Source organism: Lucilia cuprina, chromosome 6 (assembly GCF_022045245.1).
Source record: "Lucilia cuprina isolate Lc7/37 chromosome 6, ASM2204524v1, whole genome shotgun sequence".
Classification (NCBI taxonomy): Eukaryota; Metazoa; Arthropoda; class Insecta; order Diptera; family Calliphoridae; genus Lucilia; species Lucilia cuprina.
Window position 1 is genome coordinate 33,063,205 of NC_060954.1, and position 23,919 is coordinate 33,087,123.

A 23,919-nucleotide genomic window follows, 5' to 3' on the forward strand; every position below is an offset into this window, starting at 1 on the left:
CCAGGTTATATCGTGAGTATTTTATGGTCTCCACCAGGTTATATCGTGAGTATTTTATGGTCTCCACCAGTTAAAAACGTTTGAGTATTCTATGGTCTCCACCAATAAAACATAACCTCACTTGAGGTAATACGAAAGCACGAGGTTAATGTAGACAACATACAACTTTGAACAGTTATATGAAGTAATACATTACACCAGTGCGAGCGAGACGCAAAACTGTCGAAAGCCAGGCAACAAACACAAGCCTGAACGCGTTTAAGAAATAATCGCGATGACGCGAGAGTTGTTCCCCAACTCAGACCTGAATTACGACTGATCGTAAAATCTTGCAGAACGATTTGTGTATGAAAATCATATTTATGTCAGTTTCATCACTGCATTCGCATTTTTAAACCAGTAATGAGCGTTTGAGTGTTTTTAAAGTAAACTTATATGCGAGACTGATCCTTTTGAAAACAGTAGTTGGAGTCCACAATTGACTATATGGAGATAGAGTCAATTATGGACCGATTCCCTAAAAATTTTATAGAACGGTTTTGATTCATATACTCGAATTTTTAAGCCAATATGGTCGCTAAAGTAATTTCTAAAGGGGACTTTTTATGGGGGGTAGGGTCAATTATAGACGAATTCACGTAAAATTGTGTAGAACGATTTGGATTCTTACAAATCATATTTCAATCAGATTAAAATTAACAAAATTTTGTTGGTTTCTTTTTCACCACAACATTAATTTTCACTTTTGCATGCTGCCAAGTTTTTCATGTGTTTTAACCGCATTACCATCATACACTGCCATAAACAGTGTTACACACGACAACGCATTTCTTAACGGCATTTTGAGTGCTGCCAAGTTTGATATATTTTTAAAATATTGTGTTGTCAAATTGTAGTACTTTCTAATGCAACTCTATAAATGTCAAACAAAATGAAATAATATTTAAAAATTTAATGTCAGTTGATATTTGTCACTTGTCGCGTTTGGTTTAGTAATTTAAAGTAAGCGGAAAATTGTAGCGCATATCATTTTATTGCAAATTATTTCATAAAACTTATATAAATTTCGGCACTCTACAGATTGATTCCATCATTTATAATACAAACTCAATGCAATCAATTACAAGTGGCAGAAACTAAAAAAACATTATTTTATTAAAACTTCTTAAAACATTTATTACAAAAATAAAAATTCTAATTGGAAATATTTCCAAGTGTTAAAAGAAAGCGGCAAAAAATTTTTTTTGAAAAATTGCCAACACACAAATTTTAAGTTATGCGAAATTCTATAGAAATTGTTGTTGAACAGAAAGAGCAGTAAAGCAAAAGAAGAAATAGTTTTAATAAATTGTGTGTTAAACAAGAGAAAACTAAATAAATAAGTTAAAAAAAAGGCAGCTAAATAGCAAACAATACAAAAAGAAATTTATTCTTCTCTATAAACGTCACTAGTTGCTGTTTCTGTTTTGTGATGCAAATTCGTGTGCATAAATTTCTAAACAGTTGTTGAAAGTGGAATAATAAGAAAAATTAACTAAAAAGAATTAATGATAAACAATTGCGTTTACAAAGACGATAAATAAGTAAATAACGGAATTTTGCAAAATTTTTGGTGTTTTCTTAAAGATTTGTTATTGTGCAAAGAAAACGAAAAGTTACAACGTGAATGTCTTCCACAAGTAATCAAAGACAAAAAGCTTCCTCACAGTATCCCACGTATCAGCCGATACCACAAACTGTTGGCAGTAGCATGGATAATCCAGCCATGACTCGCAGCACCAGTAGTGCGGACGATTCTTTGGATCGTACTGGTGCCGGCACTCTACCCTCCACATATTCATCACAACAGCTTATGCCGCCTTCGGATAGTGACAGTGTAGAAGAAGGTGACAGACTGGGCGGTGGGACAACACCAACAACTAATTGTGCTCCAGGAACCGTGCGCTGTATTACACGCAGTCAATGGTTCACAGTCGGCGTTTTATGTTTTGTTAATCTAATTAACTACATGGATCGTTTTACAATAGCTGGTGAGTGTTTTTTTTAATGCTTTCCTGTAGATCTATTATCTGTTTGGTTTTTTCATTGAAAATCATGACTTAATCACTAAAAGTAGATGCAAATAGAAATAGATTATTGATTACTATAGACTTGTTTATTGGACATTGCCTTATTAAAGCGATAGCGGAAAAAATCTAAATTATAATTGACCTAAGCTATAAATGGAGATAGACAAACTTAGAAACAAAGTTTAGTCAATCAAATTTGAATTTTTTATAAACTACATTCTATTATGGTGTGATGTTTCGGAATAGTTCATGTATGAATGATTCTCGAACCATTTTGAATGACAATAAGATAATTTCTGTAATTCCAAAATTTTCGATAATTTTAAGACATAATAACTTATCAAAAACTTTTTATGTTTTTAAAATTTATACTTATACATAAAAAACTATTCAAAAAATGTTCATTCATAAGAACAAAGTTATGTTATTAAAAAAAAAAAAATATTTTTGTTGTTCATAAACTGTTGGGTTTTTCTTCATTCATAGCTTTATTTGCAGTGTTTGTTTTCTAGAAGAAAGAAAAAATAAACAAAAATGGGTCAATGTTGGCAAATAATACAAAATCAGCAAAAATTGGTAAAATATGAATGTTTCTTTATAAATAAATAATATTCATAGTCAAGGTTAAACATTTGTATAACATCAATTTGGATGTTATAAAAATTGAGCGTAGAATATACATTTAAAAATCTATACTAATAGAAACTGTTTGTGAAAATACACATTTTGTTCAGCAGTTGGTTTTGACTTTTCCAAATATTGTGTGCCAAATGATGGTATATTATATTTTACCATTATCATTACAATATTGTTATCATATTGCAATTTTGATAAACAAAATATTGGGCTAACGTTAGTAGCACTCATGTTAATATAGTAACAATATTAGTTGACTTTTTTACCAAGGCTACAAAAAAATTGCTTTACTCTTTCGATACTTTTAAACTTTATTATAAATAATGTCTTTAATAGAGAATAAAAATTGGCAAAATTTAAGTAACATTATATATAAAACCATATAATAAAACAAACATATAAAACTGCACTTTCCTTTAAAAGTAAGTTAATTAACGTTTATTGTTAAATTAATAATTAATCAGTACCCCACAGAAAATGTTCAGAGTACTTTCCTTTAGTAATTACATATTTAATGTCATTGTATAATTATATAATTTATATTTATAAAGAATATATCAAGTATTCACAATTAACATCGTATGATGTTTTTTTTTTAACTATAAATGTAAACTATGTATATATTTTCTATTATTTACTTATGGTAAATATTTACAATTGCTGTGATTGTAAACAATAATATTGTGAAAATGTATAAAAATAGAATTTTGGTTTGTTGAATTAGAATTCTCTGTCGTTTATTTTATAAATAAGTCGAATATTACCAACTGAACTTTGAGCTAAATGTTGACAATAAAATATAAAACAATTTAAAAAATAAATGGTTTTATAAGTAAAATTTTTGGCAAAAAATCAAAATAAAATTATTCTATACATATAAGTAGAACAACATATGATTACGCATTTATACATAGCTAAATAATATTCCAAATAAAACAGCTGATTAAAAGAAAAATAAATTTAAAAAAACAATATGTAAATAATATACATATGATGTTTTTGTTACCAATAAAATTGAAATATCTAATGACTCAGTTTTAAAATATCTTGACAAAGTTACAAACCTACAAAAAGAAGTCTCTTTCTGTATAAATACTATTAACTTTTTTATAAAATTATAAAAATTTCAAAATAAACATTCAGTGTTAATTTCTTTTAAAAATATGCATTTATCTTCATTCATAAAATGAATAAGCAGACGTTGAAATTATATTAATATTTATTTATCTACAAACTAAAATAAATACATAAATTGTTGAGAATCTTTTCGTAAAAACGGAAGTTATAAAACTACGGAAATAATTTTAAATTTGAAAATAGAAAATATGCATAAAAAGACAAAACAGATAGAAATTATTAAAACAAAAAGTACTTGACACAGTCAGCAAATCATATTAATTTGTCTAAACAATTTTTAATTAGAAAACTTATACAGGGTGTTTTAGGTTTGTTTGTTGATTAATCCAAAATGCGGGTTGTGACCTATTAATAATTTAATTTACTTAAATAGTGACACGCGTTTAATCATTAGTACTTATTTAATAAATGGTAATTTCTTATTATCACTTAGCTTCAATTAAACATTTATGATTGGGAAAAATTAATTGTAATGTTAATTAATATACCAAATGAGTTATAATAGTTATTAGTTCTTTTCAAAATCCCCTATATTATAAATTAGTAGACTTATCTCCTAATTTATCATTTGGGAAATTTCTTTTTGTTAAAATTTATAATTATTACAAAAGACTTTTTTATAACGCTTGTAAATAAAAAATTTTGTATGGATTATTAGGGAATATTAAAAAAAAATATTACAGTTGTTAAAACTTTTTCGATTATCTATTTTAATATTTTAGCCATAAAACTGAAATAAGTATTTCACATGGAAATTTTTATTTTTAATATGGAGAAAGTCTACTTTTGTCACATCACGTAACTGCCTATTTTTAATACAAAAGTATTATATACTTGGTAGCATATTCTGCTTGACGAGCCCCTGTATGTTCCCTCTAAATTCAAAATATTTTTGTTTAAAATCTTATTGCAAATGAAAACATATTTGAATTTCAAGAAAATGTATAGAAAGATATACTTAACCAAAACATAAATTTTCAAATTTAGGTGCATTTGCACTTAGGCATAAAAATTCTTCTTGTGTACTCAAGAAAATCAAAATTTCATCTATTATTAAAGATAAACAAAAGTTTATTGCAAAATGTTTCTTGCAAATATTTAAGGCCAAAATTGTTCAGTTGAAATTCACGAGATTTATTTTTAGTTTAAATGAATCGTACATTGCAAACGTATGAACATGTACAAAAAGAGTAATAATATAAACAAAAACATCACGCCACTTTTATCAATATGTGTTTTATATACATATAACGAATAAGTATTAAAAGTGAAATACAAGATTTTACTACAAACAAAAATAAACTGAATGTTTTTTTTACTACATCATATCACATCACTTGTTTTACAATAATAAATGACTCATAATCTAAACACAATATTTTTGTATAAAATATAACAAAAAAAAAAAAAAAAAAAAAACAAATAATTGAATAACTTTTTTCTAATTATTAAAAACAATATTATTTTTGAAAAAAAAGCCAAATTTTAATGAACATTTAATTATTGTAAGAAAAAATTAAAATTAGTTAAACATTTAAAAAATATATATATGTATAAAAAATGTTACGAAATTTCTACAACTTTAAGATTAAATTATCTAATTGTTAAAATTTTTTATCTCTAGCGAAATTCCCGCATGCTTGTGTAGATATTGAGCTGTGACGTAGTTATTTGTTTGACTACGTAAATATGTATATGATGTATTAAGAAATTAGTTAGTTTAACAACAAAAAATTAGTATACTAGTGATAAGAAAACATAATTTAAATCATAAAATATACTACAACACCAAGTATGTAGTTGGTTCATAGCTAGACAGATAGAAACTTATTCATTCAGTTTAAAACCTAATATAGTTTGTTTATAAACAACAAATTAATAAATAAACATAAAAATGTGTGAATAATAAGAGTTTAATGTCACGAGATTTAGCAACATTTTTGTTGTTGTTTCAGGCCTACGAAAATAAAAACAAATCTTATTTACAAAATTTGCCGATGATTCCACATAATGGTGTGATTTCTTTTTCTATGGTTATCTTGAGTCATTATTTTTCAATTTAAATAGATAACATTTTTATAGAATTTAATATTACGAATTCCTATCATATGATTATTTTGATGAATTACCGGTAATTAGTTTTGAATTGAATTTTAAGTTCACAACACAAAAATATGCATTTTTCCATTTAAAACTTACAAATTTATCTCAAAGATTAAAATATTATTAAAACATTGAATTTATGCATTTGTTTTGAAATTGATAAAAATTTATTTTGCAAAAACTACACCCATTTAAAGAAAACAGAAAAATTAAAACATTTTTGCGATAAGCACAATGAACTGATGAAATTTCCAGGTCCGATTTGTGGGGTTTTTAAAAGGCACATTAACATGTGATCATTAATATACAATGGTAAATGTATTAAAATACATTCACATCTATGTTTGGGATGCAAAACAAAACAAAAAAAGAAATAAGAAAACTGTTAAATAATCTTTAAAAATTATAAAATTTGGCAAAGAAAAGATTTTTGAAATAATAAAATGTTTGTTAACGTGCTAAGGAGAATATTATTTGCTGATATAAAATAAATAAATGTTTATATGTATTTATTTAAAACAGTAAATTAAAGTCAAAAATAAAAAATAATTAATTGAAAATAAATTAAATTCACTACTTCAACATTTTTATTTGTATTATAAATTGAAATTCTTTTATTTTATTCTTTCTTTTTATTTAAAATTATTTTTTAATTTAAGGTATAATAAACATTAACTATGTATATTAGTCTCCATGCAACTTTTTAGTTTGAGTTTTGCAATCTCTTTTGTTTAACAAAGAAAATAAAAAAATTCCAGTTGTCCATTCACCAGTTCCAAATTGTCTGCACTTTGCTTTTTAAACATTTCAATGCAATAAACATATTTTGTAATTTCCATAGACCATCTGTGTTTAGGAAATACGTTTTTTTATAAAAATTATTTTGTTGTATTATAATGTTGTTTAGAGTGTAAAAGACGAACCTCCAACAAAACAAATAAAAACTTATACTTTCTCTTTAATAGAAAAAATATACTTGTATATACATTGGAAGTAATGGTAAATGGCGTGTTGCTATACACCATTTACTCTTGTCTAAAGTCAAATATTTAATAAAAAAGTGCATATTTGTTTATTACTGCTTAAAACTAACATTGTTTACTTCTTTACAGTTTTTTTTTAATAAAAAGTAGTGAATTTAACTTATGTGTGTCAGTCAATATTTGAAATGTTTGTGCTGCTTCCCACTTAATTGAAAATATTGTTTGGTCATCGCTTAACTGATAGAAATTTAAAAATTTTATTGAATTCTTGAAATGTTTAATTGACCAACAGAATCAATTGTTTTGAATCACTTCTTATTTTTATTTATTATGATTTGTATATGGACATTTACTTAGTCTAACGCTTCATTTCTATTTTTAAATCGTATGATACTTGTTTATTTAATTAAAATTTGAATATATTCAATATAATTTGTACGACTCATTTTACTTCCTTAAAAACAAGCTATTTGTTTTTATTTATTTTTTATTTTATCTTTCTATGCCAATGACCGTATTTATATTGATTTTAAAACTTTTGCCGCATAAAATTGCAATACTATGTTATTTTAAACATTCATTATGTTACAGATTTTTTACATTAAAATGAGATCGTCCGATTTGACCACGACAATTATAAAAATTGCATTTAAATATAATCGTATGTGTGCAATGAACTAATTTATATGCAATAAAATACTATCTTTAGATATGTTTAAGTTCAAGAGAAAAAATTTGTTTGCTACAGTATTAGTTACTTAGGCAGAAGTTTGCATTTGTTTTAAAATTTTGTCTTTTTTAATAACTGGGTAAAAATAGTTATACGACATTCAATTTGAAAAAAGTAGCACAATAATCGATAATTACTATATTACATGTTGGAGAGTTTACAAAAATGCAAATTTACAGATTATAGTAAAAGTCAAGATAGGAAAATCTATCTATCTATCTATCTATCTATCTATCTATCTATATATCTATCTATCTATCTATCTATCTATCTATCTATCTATCTATCTATCTATCTATCTATCTATCAATCTATCTATCTATCTATCTATCTATCTATCTATCTATCTATCTATCTATCTATCTATCTATCTATCTATCTATCTATCTATCTATCTATCTATCTATCTATCTATCTATCTATCTATCAGTTTATTGCTAAGTGTTCTTTAGAATATTTATAAATTAATAATTTTTTAATATTGGCAAATATTATTTTACACACTTTTCATGATTTGTAATACTATTACTAATGTCCATAAATAATAATACATATTCAAATCACAAGTATGAAATAAACCCAACGATCATCAACCTTCAAAATATCTACGAAAATGTGACATATTGCAAGGAAAAACGTAAACACAAAACAAATGTTAATAATAAAAACAATACGACGCTACAAAAAAATTGAGCACTTTTAAAAACTTGGCAATTTTTTCACAAAGAAAGAAATTAAAACTACAATAGTAAAAAACATACAAAATTATTTTAAAGTATTCAAATGAAAACCAAAATAAAATAATATAGCGCTACATAAAATCGGCCAAAATTGAATGAATAAACGAATATAAAGATAGACTCAAACAATTAAGACATTCAAGTACTCTACTATAAGTATACAGGAATTAGGTCAAGTTTATGGACATTTTTTTATGGTCAATATAAATATTCGGAAGTGGATGTTATTTTCAAAGGTAAAATGTGAATTAGAAATAGGTATGTTAAAGATTCTGCTAATAGTACAAATCTTTCAAACAAATTACATGGAAAGTGAAAACATTTTGTTGACCTATAGACTAATGGACAACTTAAGATCTAAAGTCTATCGATATCTCTATAAAAGCTGTAGGGTATGCATATGTTTATATGATTAGACACACACTGACATATTTTTGCTATAAAAAAAAAACAAATGCTACTACGTTCAAAAATTAGCAACAAGTTAAGAGATAAATATTTTGTTTTCTTTATAACACGATGATGTACGTATTGTTGGCATAAACACGTCAAAATATAATATCTAATGCAATCAAACCACAATCTAAAAATTTTAAACTAGTACGTGGAGAGGAGCAATATAGACACACGCAAATACGTGAATCGAAATAGAAGCAATCAGCAGTGTGGTGTGTTGAATGTATTTTTGATTCATTTTTTGATTCATTAAACTGTTTTTTTTTATTATTATTTTTTCTGTTCATAGTCATTGTTTAGTACAACATTTTTTCTGGGTCTGTTGTACTGAGTTTCTTTTGGTTTTTAATGAAAAATTTATCGTATGATTTTTTTCAACCAATCAGCGCTCGATGCCGTTTGCAAAAATGACGTAACGCCAACACGACGAAGTACAATGTTTGTACGTCGACAACAAAAAGAGTCACAAAATGCTCGTAGTACGTTTGTTTTAACCAAATGTCAGTAGAAAGCCGAAATGGTAGAGAGAAATAAAACAAAACTCAAATAAAAATACTCATGTTAATCGGCTATTTTATTTTTTTAAAATCATTTATAGTTTAGTTTAGCATGTATTCAGTATTCAGAAAATATTGAAATAATAAAAAATGCGATAAAAAAACCCGACGTATGTTTTAATTTTGTTGTTGTTTTTCTATTCGAACATTCAATGAAAACGAAGAAATACATATTTAACAGAAACAGAAACAGCCAAAGCACGAGTATCTAACGAACACTGCATATAACGTGTATGACATTGGGTGAAGGCTTGGCGTTATTCACAATATCATCATACACTTCCTTAGCCCCTCCACCAACTTGTCGCTATATAATCATTATTTTTGTTTATTCTTTGGCAGAACAACTAGATATTGCCAACGTTGCAAAATATAAATATTCTCAAAATAAACAAACTGAAAGTCAGAGAGCAAGATATTATAATCTCATTTAGAGTAGAATTAGAGAGAACAATTCACTATCGCCTAAAAGTACGGATATAGTATACATATATAAACATTTCTGATAATCGAACACTCTCACAGTTTTGAAAAGAAGAAACTCGTTTCATAAAATTAAAAAAAAAACAGCGGAAATTTTTGTTGTTGCCGGCATAGAAGCGAAGAGAAGGTTGCAAAATTATTACCAATATCAGACAATATGTATGTAATTAACATAATCAGTTGGTTGACTAGTCATCATCCCATCCCAGCCAGACAAGTTGATAGACAAAAGTCATAAAAATATAAAACGAATCGAAAAAAAAAAACAAAATAAAACCTGTTTACAAAAAGCCGGTTGAAATATTTAGCACAAAAAGGGAAAAGAAACAGAACAGCAGAAATAAAAAGAATTCCCAATAAAACAATTCTTAGAGTTTTCAACAGTATTCAGTAGTCTCAACAAATATTCAATGAACGATCATACATTTAAATATTATTTATATGTTGGTTTAGGTTTACGCTTGTCTGAATCATACTTTTTTATTTGTTTTCAGTTCAAATAAGTTATAAACATTTTCGTTTATTTACATTATTTATACCTTTAGTTAGTAATATATTAAACTTATTAGTAGTTATTTAAAATACTAATAAATTTTATTAAATTCGACCTTGCTTGCGTAATTACTTTTGTTTATATTGTGGATCTTTAATATGCTTGATTGCATTTAAGGCATTCGACCATATTACAAAAATTATATTTTATATTCTATGTCAATATTTGTATAAGAATTTCAATATATGTAATTAATATTTTCCAAAGGACAAGTTAACCATAAAGCGGAAAGTCGTAAATTCTTTGATTTACATAAATCGTATTTTGTTCCCATTGAAGAAATCTAATTCCCTCTTACCCTTATGCAGAATCTACTTTGTGTACTTAGTTATACGAATACATATTTTATAAATATAAAGTATGATTATAGGATATTTTCTATTCGTGTATTGTCGATCTTAGCATAATGTATTTACAAGTCTAATACTTTTAAATGGAATATACTAGAATACGAGGAAATAATTTTATACACTTTTTATAAGTTTGCTAAAAACGGAATAACTTGGAATGTTGGCTGATTATTTAAAATAAAAATATAAAATATTCCATAAATCTATTTATTTCTCACAAAACGAGTTAAAAATTGCAACTTTGCTGACGTAAATATAAAATCAAAAACTCGAAAGTGTTTTGAGTTTTTTTTTTTTTAATTATAATATGTATATTTTATAAAAAAATATATTAAATCAAAATAAAAAAGCACGAATAACTTTTATGCATCATTAGGTCAACAACTTATTTTATATTTTTTGGGGGATTTCGTCAGACAAAATGTATGTTGAATTTAAATTTATAAATTATAATTCCAAAAAAATGCTCAAAAATGTATGAAGACATATCAAAACTAGTTTTTTTTTTATGGAAAAAAGTCTTTTAAAATGAAAACAGGTGAAATGTAATAGTATAGAAACATCATCATCATTAACATCTACTCTGTGTTTAACAATGGCAAATAATTAAAATAAATTTAGGTGACCAACTTGTTTGAAAAAAAAAACATAAGTTTAAATTGAAAAGTTTGTTTAACAAATGATTAAAGGTGAATTGAACATTTTTAAATAATTTATCAAATATTTTATTTGTTAATTATTTCAATTTAAATTTATTCGTTGAATTTTTCGAGAATAATTGCTCAGCTATATAATTGGTAAATTTCCAAATGTTATTATTGTTCTTCTGTTCGCCTTCATTTGAAGTTTCACATTTGCCACCTTTAAATAAATATTTATTTTTGTTTTGCAAAATTTACAAATTTGCCTTTACTCAAGGTAAATTTACTTTGTTGTTTATTGTTTAATTAATAAATTTTATAAGTATTCCGCCACTCATTTTCAAAATAAAAGAACCTTACATTTTTAAAATTTGTATTACAAATTGAAGCATTTAACACGTAGTAAACAAAACAAAGCAAATAATTTAATTATTTATTAAATAATATTATTATTGGCACAATATTTATTTTTATATAGCTATTAAAATTATATTGTATTTTTCCATGTTAGAAAACATCAATTAATTAACATTAATAAAATAAATATGTTAAAAATAACAAAAATTTTCCCCATTTTTTCACCTTGCAGGTGTATTGGAAGATATACAAGGCGATTTCGGCATCGGTGATGACGATGCTGGTCTTTTACAGACAGTATTTGTTTTATCCTATATGGTGTGTGCACCTATATTTGGCTACTTAGGTGACCGCTACTCAAGGCGATGGATAATGGCTATCGGTGTGCTGCTGTGGTCTACCACCACTTTGCTGGGATCGTTTATGAACAATTTCGGTTGGTTTATAACATTCCGAGCTTTAGTGGGAATTGGTGAGGCCTCTTATAGTACCATAGCACCTACAATAATTTCGGATTTATTTGTGCACGATTTACGTTCTAAAATGTTGGCAGTATTTTATTTTGCCATACCAGTCGGTTCAGGTTTTGGGTAAGTAAACAAATATATAATTGAGATAATAGTGTTAATAAACAACATTTTAAAGGTTAAGAGGCAATTGACACGATCTACTCTAAGTGCTGTTATCTCTAGCAGACATTACTTTGTTATTAGTTGGAATTTAAAATATTTTAGTAAATTGTTTTAATAAATAAAATTTTTGCACATGTTACTTTTTAAAACGTGAGAATATTTATTTATAAATCGCGTGTTTTATTATTTATTAGTTTATATAAAAAATATATGTATATTTTTTTAATTGTCTTCAAATTAAATTTTGAAAACAACAAGTGCAACTCATAGTGACAATGTCAAAATAATCATTTCAATCTAATTGAGTTTTTTTAATTATTGACCATCAATTGACCCATGAATACATAAAATTTATTCATTCAATCAAATTTAAATCTAAACCAATTAGACAATACTACTCTTAAATTTAATAACTTTACAAAATATATACTGTCAATTTTCATATAATTTGATTATGAGTGAGTGTGTAATTATGATTCGTGGCTAAATTGATGTTATTTACTTGTTTTTTATTATTAATTAAAGTATCTTTTGTTACGTGTGTTTTTGCTTTAATATTGAATTCTGAACTTTTTAACCTCCATGAATTTTATACGCTGTACATACCAGTAACAATCTTTATAAAAAAAATAGTTTTATTATAAACAATTTTTAACACAATGATAGTTTAAACCTTAACCTGAAATTACTATAACTCTTCATCATGATGGAAAAATTTAATAAACAAATAATTATTAATGTTTACCTTTATATTTCAGTTATATTGTGGGTTCGGAAACAGCTCATTTAGCTGGCAATTGGCGTTGGGCTTTACGTGTTACACCTATTTTGGGAATTGCTGCTGTGATATTCATTTGGTTGATCAAAGATCCCGAACGTGGGGAAAGTGAAGGATCTCACAACTTGTCCACCACCACCTACGGAGAGGATGTAAAATATTTAATGAAAAATAAGTCGTTCATGTTATCAACAGCTGGTTTTACATGTGTAGCATTTGTGGCTGGTGCTTTGGCCTGGTGGGCACCCAAATTCATTTTCCTCGGTCTTAAAATGCAACCTGGCAATGAAAATCTAATACAAAACGAGTAAGTAATCAAGGAAATTTAAAAATATGTCACATCTCTCGCACAAGTTGTGTGAAGAAACATTTAAAATACTGAAAAACAACATTATTTTTTATAAAACAAAAACATTAGCGTATCGTACAAGTTTGGCATGATTACCATGTTAGCTGGCCTAATTGGTGTACCCTTGGGCTCAGTGTTAGCACAACGTTTGCGAACACAAATTGAGAATTGTGATCCCTATATATGTGCGGCTGGACTACTGATATCAGCTCCCATGGCGTATATGGCCATAGTGTTACCACAGACTAGTTCTACACTATGTTTCCTGTTTATTTTTGGTTCTCAAGTAGCATTGAATTTATGTTGGTCCATTGTAGCGGATATATTGTTGGTAAGATTAGCATTACTATTTTGTTACATATTAAGGAAAGAGCGTTACTACTGCTGCTGCTGCTGCTATTACATCACAAACATAATTTACCATCACTTTTTTCTCAACATGATATTATTTACCAGAAATGAACTCTGCTTGTACGAACGCTAATTTGAAACTTTATTATACAATAATTCGATTTAAAATCAAAATTCAGCTACTAAAATATCTAAAATATTTTATTTTCTATTTTCTTCTCCTTAATGAATATGAATTTGAACAAAAAAAAAAATAATTTTATACACTTTGTAAAATTGAATATTGAAACAATAGTGTATCCTTCAAATTCGGTGCCATAACTATGGTAGCTGGTATAATTGGCGTACCTTTAGGCTCAATATTGTCACAAAAAATGGCTAAACGTTTTCCCACCGCCGATCCTTTAATCTGTGCCTTTGGATTAATATTCAGTGTACCCCTATTGACGGGTGCCATGATTATAGTCACACAAAATAGCGTTCCCACATATGTTTTAATATTTTTGGGACAATTGTCGTTAAATATGAATTGGGCCATTGTTGCTGATATTTTGCTGGTAAGATATTGTTTTTTCTGTTTTCGATTTTTTTCACTTTTCTTATTATAATTTTAATTTGAACACATAAATGTTGTCACTTTTATATTATTTTTATAAGTATGATTTTTACTGTTATAATTAACATTGTTGCTAAAACTTTATTGATGTGTAGTAGTATAGAACGAAATTTTAAAGAGCAATATTTATTCAATTAAATATCATACTTATTTTTATTTGATTTGCTAAATAAGAATTTGAATGAAATATTCTAACAAAAGTGAAAATTTTTGTTGTTTATAAAAGAGAACATTTTATAACAGAGAAGTTTTTTTGTGAAGAATATTTTCATTCTAGTTTATTAATTTTTTTGGCTTAATTTAATTTAAGCATAATCATAAATAAGTTTAGTTTACAATCAAATTTGCTCTTTAATTTTCAAGTTAATTTTGGTGTTTGTAGAAATCTATATTGTATTTATAGCTCTTTTATAAGTTTTCTTTATTTCTTATGTACAACTTTGTTAACGTAATTATTTAAAGTTGTTTTCTTCTTATTTGTTTTTGTAAATGGTAAATGGTGTTGGTAAATATGTAACTAAACTCTTTGAAACACACTTAACACAAACATATACTAAACATACAAATAAAAAACCGCACACAACCCCAAAATACAAAGCACTCTCAAATACACATTGTAAAATATAAAATATGTTAAAAAAAATATTGTTGCACATAATCGCAAAATACTACCACAAATAAGACTTGTAAATTATATAACCCAGTAAACACTAAGTTGTGTTGTCAATCATTCAATTTCAAAATTGTCAATTATTATTAAACTGATTTTTAAGAAAGCATTCTTGAAACAATGTATTTTCTATTTCCTTCGAATAGTAACAAACAAAAAAACAAAGAGATAAAGAGCCAATTGTAGTCCTGTACGATCAAATCATTGAATAGTTTGTCGATCATAAGTTCTAGCAATGCTGTGGCAAAAAAAACTACTTAACATTTGATAAATTTTCCTCAACTTTTAAAATTATGATTGTTGGGTTTTAGCACACACCCTCTTTTTTAAGTTAGATGGGATGAGGGTCACATATGTTCATATGTATCTGTGTATGAATTATAATAAGATATTTTGTAATTGCAATAATTATGCATATTATATTCTATGTTACGTCATAGAATCGTGTTTTTTTAATAAGATTTTCTTCTTCCCTTATTGAAGCCCCAAAAGATTACTTCCGTTTTATTTCCTTATATATAAGTATTCTTTCAAGACAAACACACCCTGCCCAACGATTGAATCAAAAATATTTTAACATGTAATGTTTTTATTCATGACGCCCGATTGCTTATTAAACATTTTTCATTTCCTTCCAAATAGTACACAATTAATCCCCGGGGATAGAACACCAAACATGTTTATCCCCATTTAAAAAAGGGCAGGCATAATACTTAAGGGGGATGTTTTGTTTATAAATCCAAGATGTAACAATTCGTTCATGTAAACACTTGCATTTCCAATAAGGTTATTTACTAAAATGATGATAAATTTGCTGATAATAGGAATATATTATGTAAACATAAATTATCCTCACATAACACCTTTCAACAATGTCCTTGTTGTTACTACATCCTCCCCTGATAATAAAGATTTTAATCAAATTTTAAAAAAGGTAAAAAATCCTTAAGTTGAGGGAGGATATTTTTAAACGTTTGATTAATAATTCAAAAAGAAGTTATTATAAATAACAGGACCTATTGGGAATTTTTACAGTTTTTTTATAATATCAGTTAAAAAATTGTATAATTTTGTAATAAAAATGCATTTTATTTTCTCTTTTTTTTTTGCCTCCCACAATCTGTTTTATTTTTATGTTTTGCGTCAAAATACGCACAAGAATATATATAAAAATTTTATGGTTATTATTCATAATCATGTTTTTAACAAAAATTTTTCATTTCTTATTTAGTTTTTCTATAAATAAACAAATTGTTTTTAAAAGTGCATGTTTGTTATTAAACATTTCATATTGTCTGATGAAATATTTAAAGAAAATTATGTTTTAATTTCTAATAAACCCCGATTTTATTTATGCAAATCATATATTTCTGTCAGCGAATTAGAATATCAATCAACATCAAATGTGTAAAGATCAATTGTTATTTAGCAAATTTTATCGATATGAAATTTTATCAACGAAAAAAAAAACATCTGATTTTGACGTCGTAGTATTTGGCGTCTCATGATAATTTGTCTTATCGCTCATATTATTTTTAACTCATTCATGTTAATTGCCAACAAAAAAGAAAAAAAAAACACATTCGCACACATATATTTTAAACGTATTATCTAATGTTGAGCGATTTTTCCGTGTATTGAATGATTTTTAGATTTTCCTTTTCATTTTTAATTAGTTTTTGTCAACTGGCAACAAAATCAAATACAAATTAATAGTAATTCTCTCAGATTATTTAAAAATACATAAATATATATCTAATCATTACATAAACGCGATAAATTGATCTAAGTAATTGACATAATTAAATGAAAATAGAAGTGGTCTAATGTGAATTATATAAAATATACTTAGGTTTCAATGATTTTTACTTTTTTACAATTGATTGATTGCATTTCATTTAAGTGCTAATGCATTATTGCTATATGAAAATATAATAAATTTCATTATAATTTTCTTTTAATTTTTGGTGTTAATCTAGAAAAACAGGTGATTTTGTTAATAACATTTTAATAACGTTAAAGTGCTAATTTTATTATAAACATTTTCTCAATTAAACGTCAACGAATTATAACACATTTTTTATTTATTTTTGAAAACTCATGATTTAAAATTTTTATAGTATAGGCTAACAAAAATTTAAAATTAAAACCCATAGTTCAAGACATAATATAATCTTCTTAAATATTTATTGGGGTCTATCACATTAGATTTTCAAGAGCTGACATTTTAATGTTTAATTTGCTATAACTGTGTGTGTTTTTTTGTTATAATTGAGAGTTTATCTGCTGTTATAACTACAACTTTATTTATAAAATTTGTTACACGGGGTTTTCTTTGGTTAAACCTAGTTTAATCTTCGTATTTTTTTGTAATCAGTGTAACGTTATTTATTATATTTGGGCGGGTTTTTCTGATAAAGATAATCTTAATTCTTTATTTAAACCTAGTTTAATATATATGTTTTGTGTTTTTCTGTAATCAGTAAAGTTGCTCAAATCTAAAAGTATATAACTAAGATTAACGTTACTTATTATCTTAGGGCGGGTTTTTTCTGATTTCTTTTATCAATATTATTATTGTTTAACCCCCTTATTTTGTAAAACACTTCACAGTGCGTTGAAAATTTAAAAATAACCCCCTAAATGTTTATTTATTATTTTTCAATTTTTTTTTTATTTTACAAAAGTGATATTTGCAAAAAACAGCTGTTCATTGTTTATTTTTTTGACTAAAAAGTTGGCAATACTAACAAAGTTAACTGATCTTAGATCCATAACTAAGGCCGGGTTTCTTACTCCTCAGTTAAACTAGGCTTAACTTGCTGTTAGATTAAACTCGGAACAAATTTAGGCGGACTTTAACCGATGGTTGTATTTTTCAGTTTTAGATTTAAGCTCAGTTAACTTCTTTAGTATTGCCAACTTTTCACTTTAAAACATAAACAATGAACAGCTGTTTTTTGTAAACAATACTTTTATAAAATGGAAAATTTTGTAAAAATGTTAAATAAACATTTAAAACAATAATAAATAAAACAAAATAAATCAAAAAATTGCAATTTACTTAAAATATTATTAAATTGGCCAATTGCACTCAATTAAACTAAGATAATAAGTAACTTTACTGATAACTGAAAAATACAAAACATATATTAAACCAGGTTTAACCAAAGAATGAAGATTATCTTTATCAGAAAAACTCGCCCTAAAAAACACAATCATCGGTTTATGTCCGCATAATTTTTTTCTTCCAACTCAAGTTAAGCTTATTTTAATGGACATTTAACCCGTGACAGTTTTTTTATATTAATTTTTATTTTTAAATTAAATAACAAAAACCCTTCCTTTTGCACAATTTTTTGGGGTGTGTAAGTAAGTGCGTGCGTGAGTGCTGGTAAATTTTTGACATATAAATAATAAAATGTCTTCTTTTGTTTCATTCTTAAACCAACACCATTTCTCAAATACATATTTTTTTGGAATTTAAATGTTTTCTGTGCTTCCTTTCTATCTTTTCTACTGATTTTAAAAGTTTAGTTGTTGTTAATTTAACAGTAAAAATAAGCATACTAGAAAAAATATTTAAATTTAACAACACCTTATTAAATGTTTAATGGAAAAAAATCACACTTAGCTGGATTTTCAACAAAACGTAAACTCGTAGTTATCACTAACTGCAGCTTTTGATATTAAAAATTTCCACTCAAAAATTTTACAATAAATGCTAAATTTCTTCTTTAACATTAAAGAATTTTTAAAAGTTTAAAATCCACAATTAGTGTTTACTTCAAGTTACGATTTTATTGAAAATATGGCTTAAAAAATAATATTTTTGTTTAATGTTTTTATCATGTTATCAAATTTGATTTAAAACGTAAAATTAGAAAAAAAAAACAGAAACAACACAACAACAACAACAACAACAATTGGCCATAATTCGTATAAATGCCTAAATGTATGCTATAATAAAAAGAACAAGCAGAATATGTTTTTAGTACTTCGTCGGCGTGTAGTATACACGTTCGAGAAAGCTAAATAGCGTAAAGAAAAAGTAATGGTAAATTTTGTGGTAACAGTTGTTGCGCTCTCTTTCTCTCTTTATTATTTTATTATTGTTTTTTTGTTTATATATATATATCTTTACTGTTACTCTGGCAACAGAAAGAATCTAACCGAGTGTTGTTCCAATTGAACAGATGTTATGTGCTTTTTCCTTTTATGTTTGTCATCTTGTGTTATTATGCTTAAGTGGCTCCATCTCTTTAATGCTTTTTGTACTAATATATTCTAGTTTATTTTTGCTTGCTTAATATGGGTGCATGTTTATGAAAATGTTCTAAAGCTTTTTTTATTATTGCTTATTCTGTGCACAGTAGTTAAATGTTGTTAACTTGTTGAATTTTAAAAATGGAACTAATTAATTTATTTTGTAAATTTTTCTATTTTTTAGTATGTGGTTGTTCCAACACGCAGATCAACAGCTGAAGCATTCCAAATCTTAATATCACATGCCTTAGGTGATGCTGGTAGTCCGTACTTGGTTGGAGTGGTAAGTTTGAAATGTTTTTATTACGAATTTACATATCGCTTATTTACTAAAAGTCCGGCATAACTCAAAAAATTGAATTTTAATATGTATTTCATCAACAATACACTTTAACACCTAGACGAAGGAAGTAAATCTATATTTTGACGCTGTTGTCAATAGAGCACAAATTCCGACCCTGCAATATCCAAAAATCTTTAGGTGTCACATTTGAATGCCTACTTATTTTATAGTTCATGCTACTGCAATAACGCACAAATTGCGAAGTAGAAACTAGGTTTCAAAGCGATAGTCTGCTGCACTTGGAATATGGATAAAGAAATCTTTTTAGCTTTATATAAAAAATTTGTGTCGATCACCTTCGCTCTGTGATAAGCAGAGGGGAAGCATTCAAAGTTGCTTAAATGTTGACATAAGACTGCTTTCAATTTACATCGGAAAATCACATACACGAAGAAACAAAGGTTCACCCTTTAAAGAAACACAACGTCATGTTGACTAAACAGTTCACCGAAAGATTCATTCCAACAACAGTAGAATACTCCTCGAAGTATTCGCTTTCGCAAGATATCACGTAAATATCATAGATCATAGAACCTTTCGCGAAAAACATGAGTAGTTCTAACAAAACTTATATCGAAACGAAGTAACCGGATAAATAGACTGTACATTCAACATTTCAGCCAATTATACTTTACGTTCAATGGATTTATGAACACATCCTATTTAAATAGAACAATCTTTCATCATTTATTTTTTTTTTTTTTAAGTTACCAACACCCAACGTTTTTGTGCTTTATAATGATCACCATAAACGCAAAATACCATAATAAAAACCGAATTTAGAGTTATGCCAGTTTCTTAGTAATCAAGCGATAAAAATATGGACCTGTTCTACTATATGTCCTTTCATATTTTATATTTTGTTTAAGCAACAAATAGATATAAAATAAAGAAATGCAGACCCTAAAATATTATTGACAAGTATTGAACTTTTTCATTAAATATTATTTATACTTTTTATTTTATATTTAGCTCTCTGAAGCAATTAAAAAACATTTACGCACAACTGCCCATAGAGCCTCGGAATTAGTAAGCAGTGGTAGTTTAGAAAGTTTATCATTAACATTGGGTGAAGTTTTCAATTCAACAACAACGACAACTGAAGCATCATCAGTAATTATGCCCTCAACAACACTGTCAATGGAGTCACAAAATTTGGCTTTAACAGAGGTAAGAATCAAAGACGTTTGATAGAAATATTTGCCAGTTAAATCTTTGTAAGAATTTTTTATATCCTCAGCTTTTATTATTTTCAATTATTTCATAAATGAAGCATTTAATATTTTATATTTTAATTCTTTTTGCAGGATACTGACTTAATAAAATTCGAAGCTTTACAATACTCTCTTTTCTCAACAAGTTTCGTTGAGGTTATTGGTGGTATTTTCTTCCTTATAACTGCTGCCTTTATTATTAAGGATAAAAATAAAGCTAGTCAAGCTATTCGTGGTAAGTTTATAATTTAATAAAAATTTTCAGCTATACATACTTTGATTTTTTTTGAGTTTAATTTAAAAATGGTTTAATTTTATTTTTTCTTTAGTTTTCGAATTAAAAAAGATTAGTATTGTAAATGATACAAATAAAATTGAATCGGACGATTCATCATCTTGTTCAGAGAAAACTGAAATTTAATAGATTTTAAAAGTTTTTCAAAAATATAAAAACCTTTAGGTGGGTTATTTTGCTTCTGATTGAAAATGTTCAAAAGTTGTTGTTTCATTTTTATCCCCAAAATGTTATTTTTTTATATTTTTTTAGGGATACTTAACGCCATTTGTATTAATACACTAACAAAATTTTAACTAAAGCCTGTTTGTTTAACTTTTTAATTTATTAGCTTATGCTTAATTGTTAAAGATTGATTGTTTAATTAATAGGCATTTAAAACAAGATTTAAAATAACAAAAAACTTTGATCATATTCATATAAGAGTTATAGAGTTTTATCTTATGATTTGTTCGTCTAGTTTTTTTCTCCAAACTGGTCTAATTTGCAACTAAATATTCGGACTGTAAAAACAATATTTCATAAATTAATTTATATTTTTATTCATATCATATTTGAGGGCCCTAGTAGGATAGTTTGTAGCCAGTCCAGAGCAGATAAATCACTATTTAACCTTTTATTTTATAAAATTTTAATTGTTTGGACAAATTATTATTGAAGCATCAACGTTTAATAAAACTTTTTAATACTCGTCTTTATTGAAATTTCATAACTTTTTATGTCAAAACCCCCAGTTAAACCTTTAAAAAAATTATCGCTTTAACTTGTTTACTAAAAAGCATGTAGTTGTCTATTATTATGACTATTATTTCTTATGAATTTAATAAATATTATTTTTTTTATTTACAGAGGGTCATCAAGCTGTGCCAGTTAGTCCTGTTGACATCAATGAAATTTCATAAATTTCAGTTTGACAAACAAACCATTTTTGAATAAGAATTCAAAACAAAGAATTTGATCATTTTCAAGTGTACATTTCAATGGTAGAATGTATACTGGAATATTGATATCGACTGATGAAAATATTATATAATTATATATATACACACATATTACGATAACAAAACAAAAAGAAAAAAAAAACAAACAAATCAAAATCATTAATTATGGATTAATTTAAAATTGTATTGTTTTAACATATTTTGTTTCTACTCATCTTGAGCTGCATCATCAAATGGGATACTTAAAGACATCTGAATTTGTATTGTTAATTATTAAGTAATCACATGAAATCGTTAAGAAATCATCCTATATTGATTAGACACAACATATTGAGCTTTAACTGGTAGATAAAGTTAAAAATACAGAATGTTCGAGTGTGCCTCCGGTGCATGTTCCTAAAATGCAACAAAAACCTATTGTTAGGAAGAAAAAAAGCGTAAGAACTAAATGAATAAATAGAAATACCTACCTATACCAACCCCCGCATCATCGTCATCATTATATATCTCTCACATTTCTAATTTTAATTTATCTCAATTTAATTTAATTTTTTTACAATTCTAATTTAATTAGTAGTATTTTTTTAACTGTTATTTTACAAATTATCTTGCTATATTTTTTCTTATTATTATTATTTTTATTATGTGTAATAGTCATAGTTGGAGTAAGAGAAATAATCTGTTAGTATTAATTATAAATATTTGCCAGATCACACAAATACAGCCGTTTTTATTGTGTAGAATTCAGAAAATTATAATTATTAAATGAAAAATGCAAAAAATTCTAATTGAATTTAATATTGAAAAAATTAAGGCTGATGAGTTATTTTCAAATAAACTGGATTTGTTTGAAAAATAAATATACAGAAAATGTATTTTCGAACTTCTATTCCATGAAAGAGAACTTGTTATATAGTTTTAATGTAAAATCCCATTGGGTTTATTGGATACTAAATAAATTTTTGTAAACATTTTTAATTTAAAGTTTTGATTTTGTTTTAATTTGTTTTATTTATTTACCTTTTTTTCGAATTACATTTTAAAATGGTGTTGTAAAAATATATTTGTACATATTAAAAAACTAGTTAGGAAAGGTTTATCCCTTTAAGTTTTAAGGTTTTATTTGCCTATATTTTAAACTGTAATGCACTTCACCAATCAATAATCACATTGGGTACATTTACCAACATCATAAATCACTATAACCACCAACCAACTCATTCACCAATTTACCATCAATCATATAATCTAATTTACACGTAATTAAAAAAATATATGTATTCATAAATATAAGATTAATTATATTTGTTTAATAAGAAAACTGAATTATTTAGTATAGATTTTTTTATTTGTATAAATCAAGTAGTTAGTTCATATTAAATTAAGAAAATGGAATAAAATGAAATTATTTAAAAAATAACAACAATAAACTAAAGCAATTTATTACAGAAACAAATTGTTATTCTGCTCATAAGCTAGATGGTGTATTACTTTATTCGTGAACGAATAAGTTTTTAACTTTTAGAAATTAGAAATTTCGAAACAAATATTTATGAATTTCGAACATTATTTTAATTACGAAAACTTATTCGATTATGAAAATGCCAAAACGACAATAGTTTTTTAATTTATTTAAATTGCTTTAATAATAATACATTTGCAAATAAAA

At 25.9% G+C, this 23,919-nt stretch overlaps 1 protein-coding gene across 4 annotated transcripts; it reads left to right on the forward strand.

Moving 5' to 3' along the window:
• Positions 1–966: 966 nt before the first annotated feature.
• Positions 967–23,234, forward strand: LOC111688551 (protein spinster). 4 transcript variants are annotated; one of them, XM_023451060.2, is made up of 9 exons: positions 967–2,030; positions 12,028–12,385; positions 13,186–13,512; positions 13,624–13,885; positions 19,642–19,740; positions 20,773–20,970; positions 21,108–21,249; positions 21,344–21,474; positions 22,159–23,234. In XM_023451060.2, exons 1-8 carry the CDS (start codon positions 1,667–1,669, stop codon positions 21,433–21,435), a joined length of 1,842 nt encoding a protein of 613 aa, XP_023306828.1. In that variant the 5' UTR covers positions 967–1,666; the 3' UTR covers positions 21,436–21,474; positions 22,159–23,234. The 4 variants fall into 4 exon arrangements, with proteins under 4 accessions (XP_023306828.1, XP_023306827.1, XP_046809796.1 ...); XM_023451059.2 differs by lacking the exon at positions 13,624–13,885 and adding an exon at positions 14,201–14,462; XM_046953840.1 differs by lacking the exon at positions 21,344–21,474.
• Positions 23,235–23,919: the final 685 nt, after the last annotated feature.

Excerpts from the sequence above, each read along its gene's own strand:
- LOC111688551 (XM_023451060.2), top strand. The coding sequence starts at position 1,667 with ATGTCTTCCACAAGTAATCAAAGACAAAAAGCTTCCTCACAGTATCCC. Across the intron at positions 2,031-12,027 it reads GGATCGTTTTACAATAGCTG|GTGTATTGGAAGATATACAA; the intron begins GTGAGTGTTTTT and ends TTCACCTTGCAG. Across the intron at positions 21,250-21,343 it reads AGCTAGTCAAGCTATTCGTG|TTTTCGAATTAAAAAAGATT; the intron begins GTAAGTTTATAA and ends TTTTTTCTTTAG.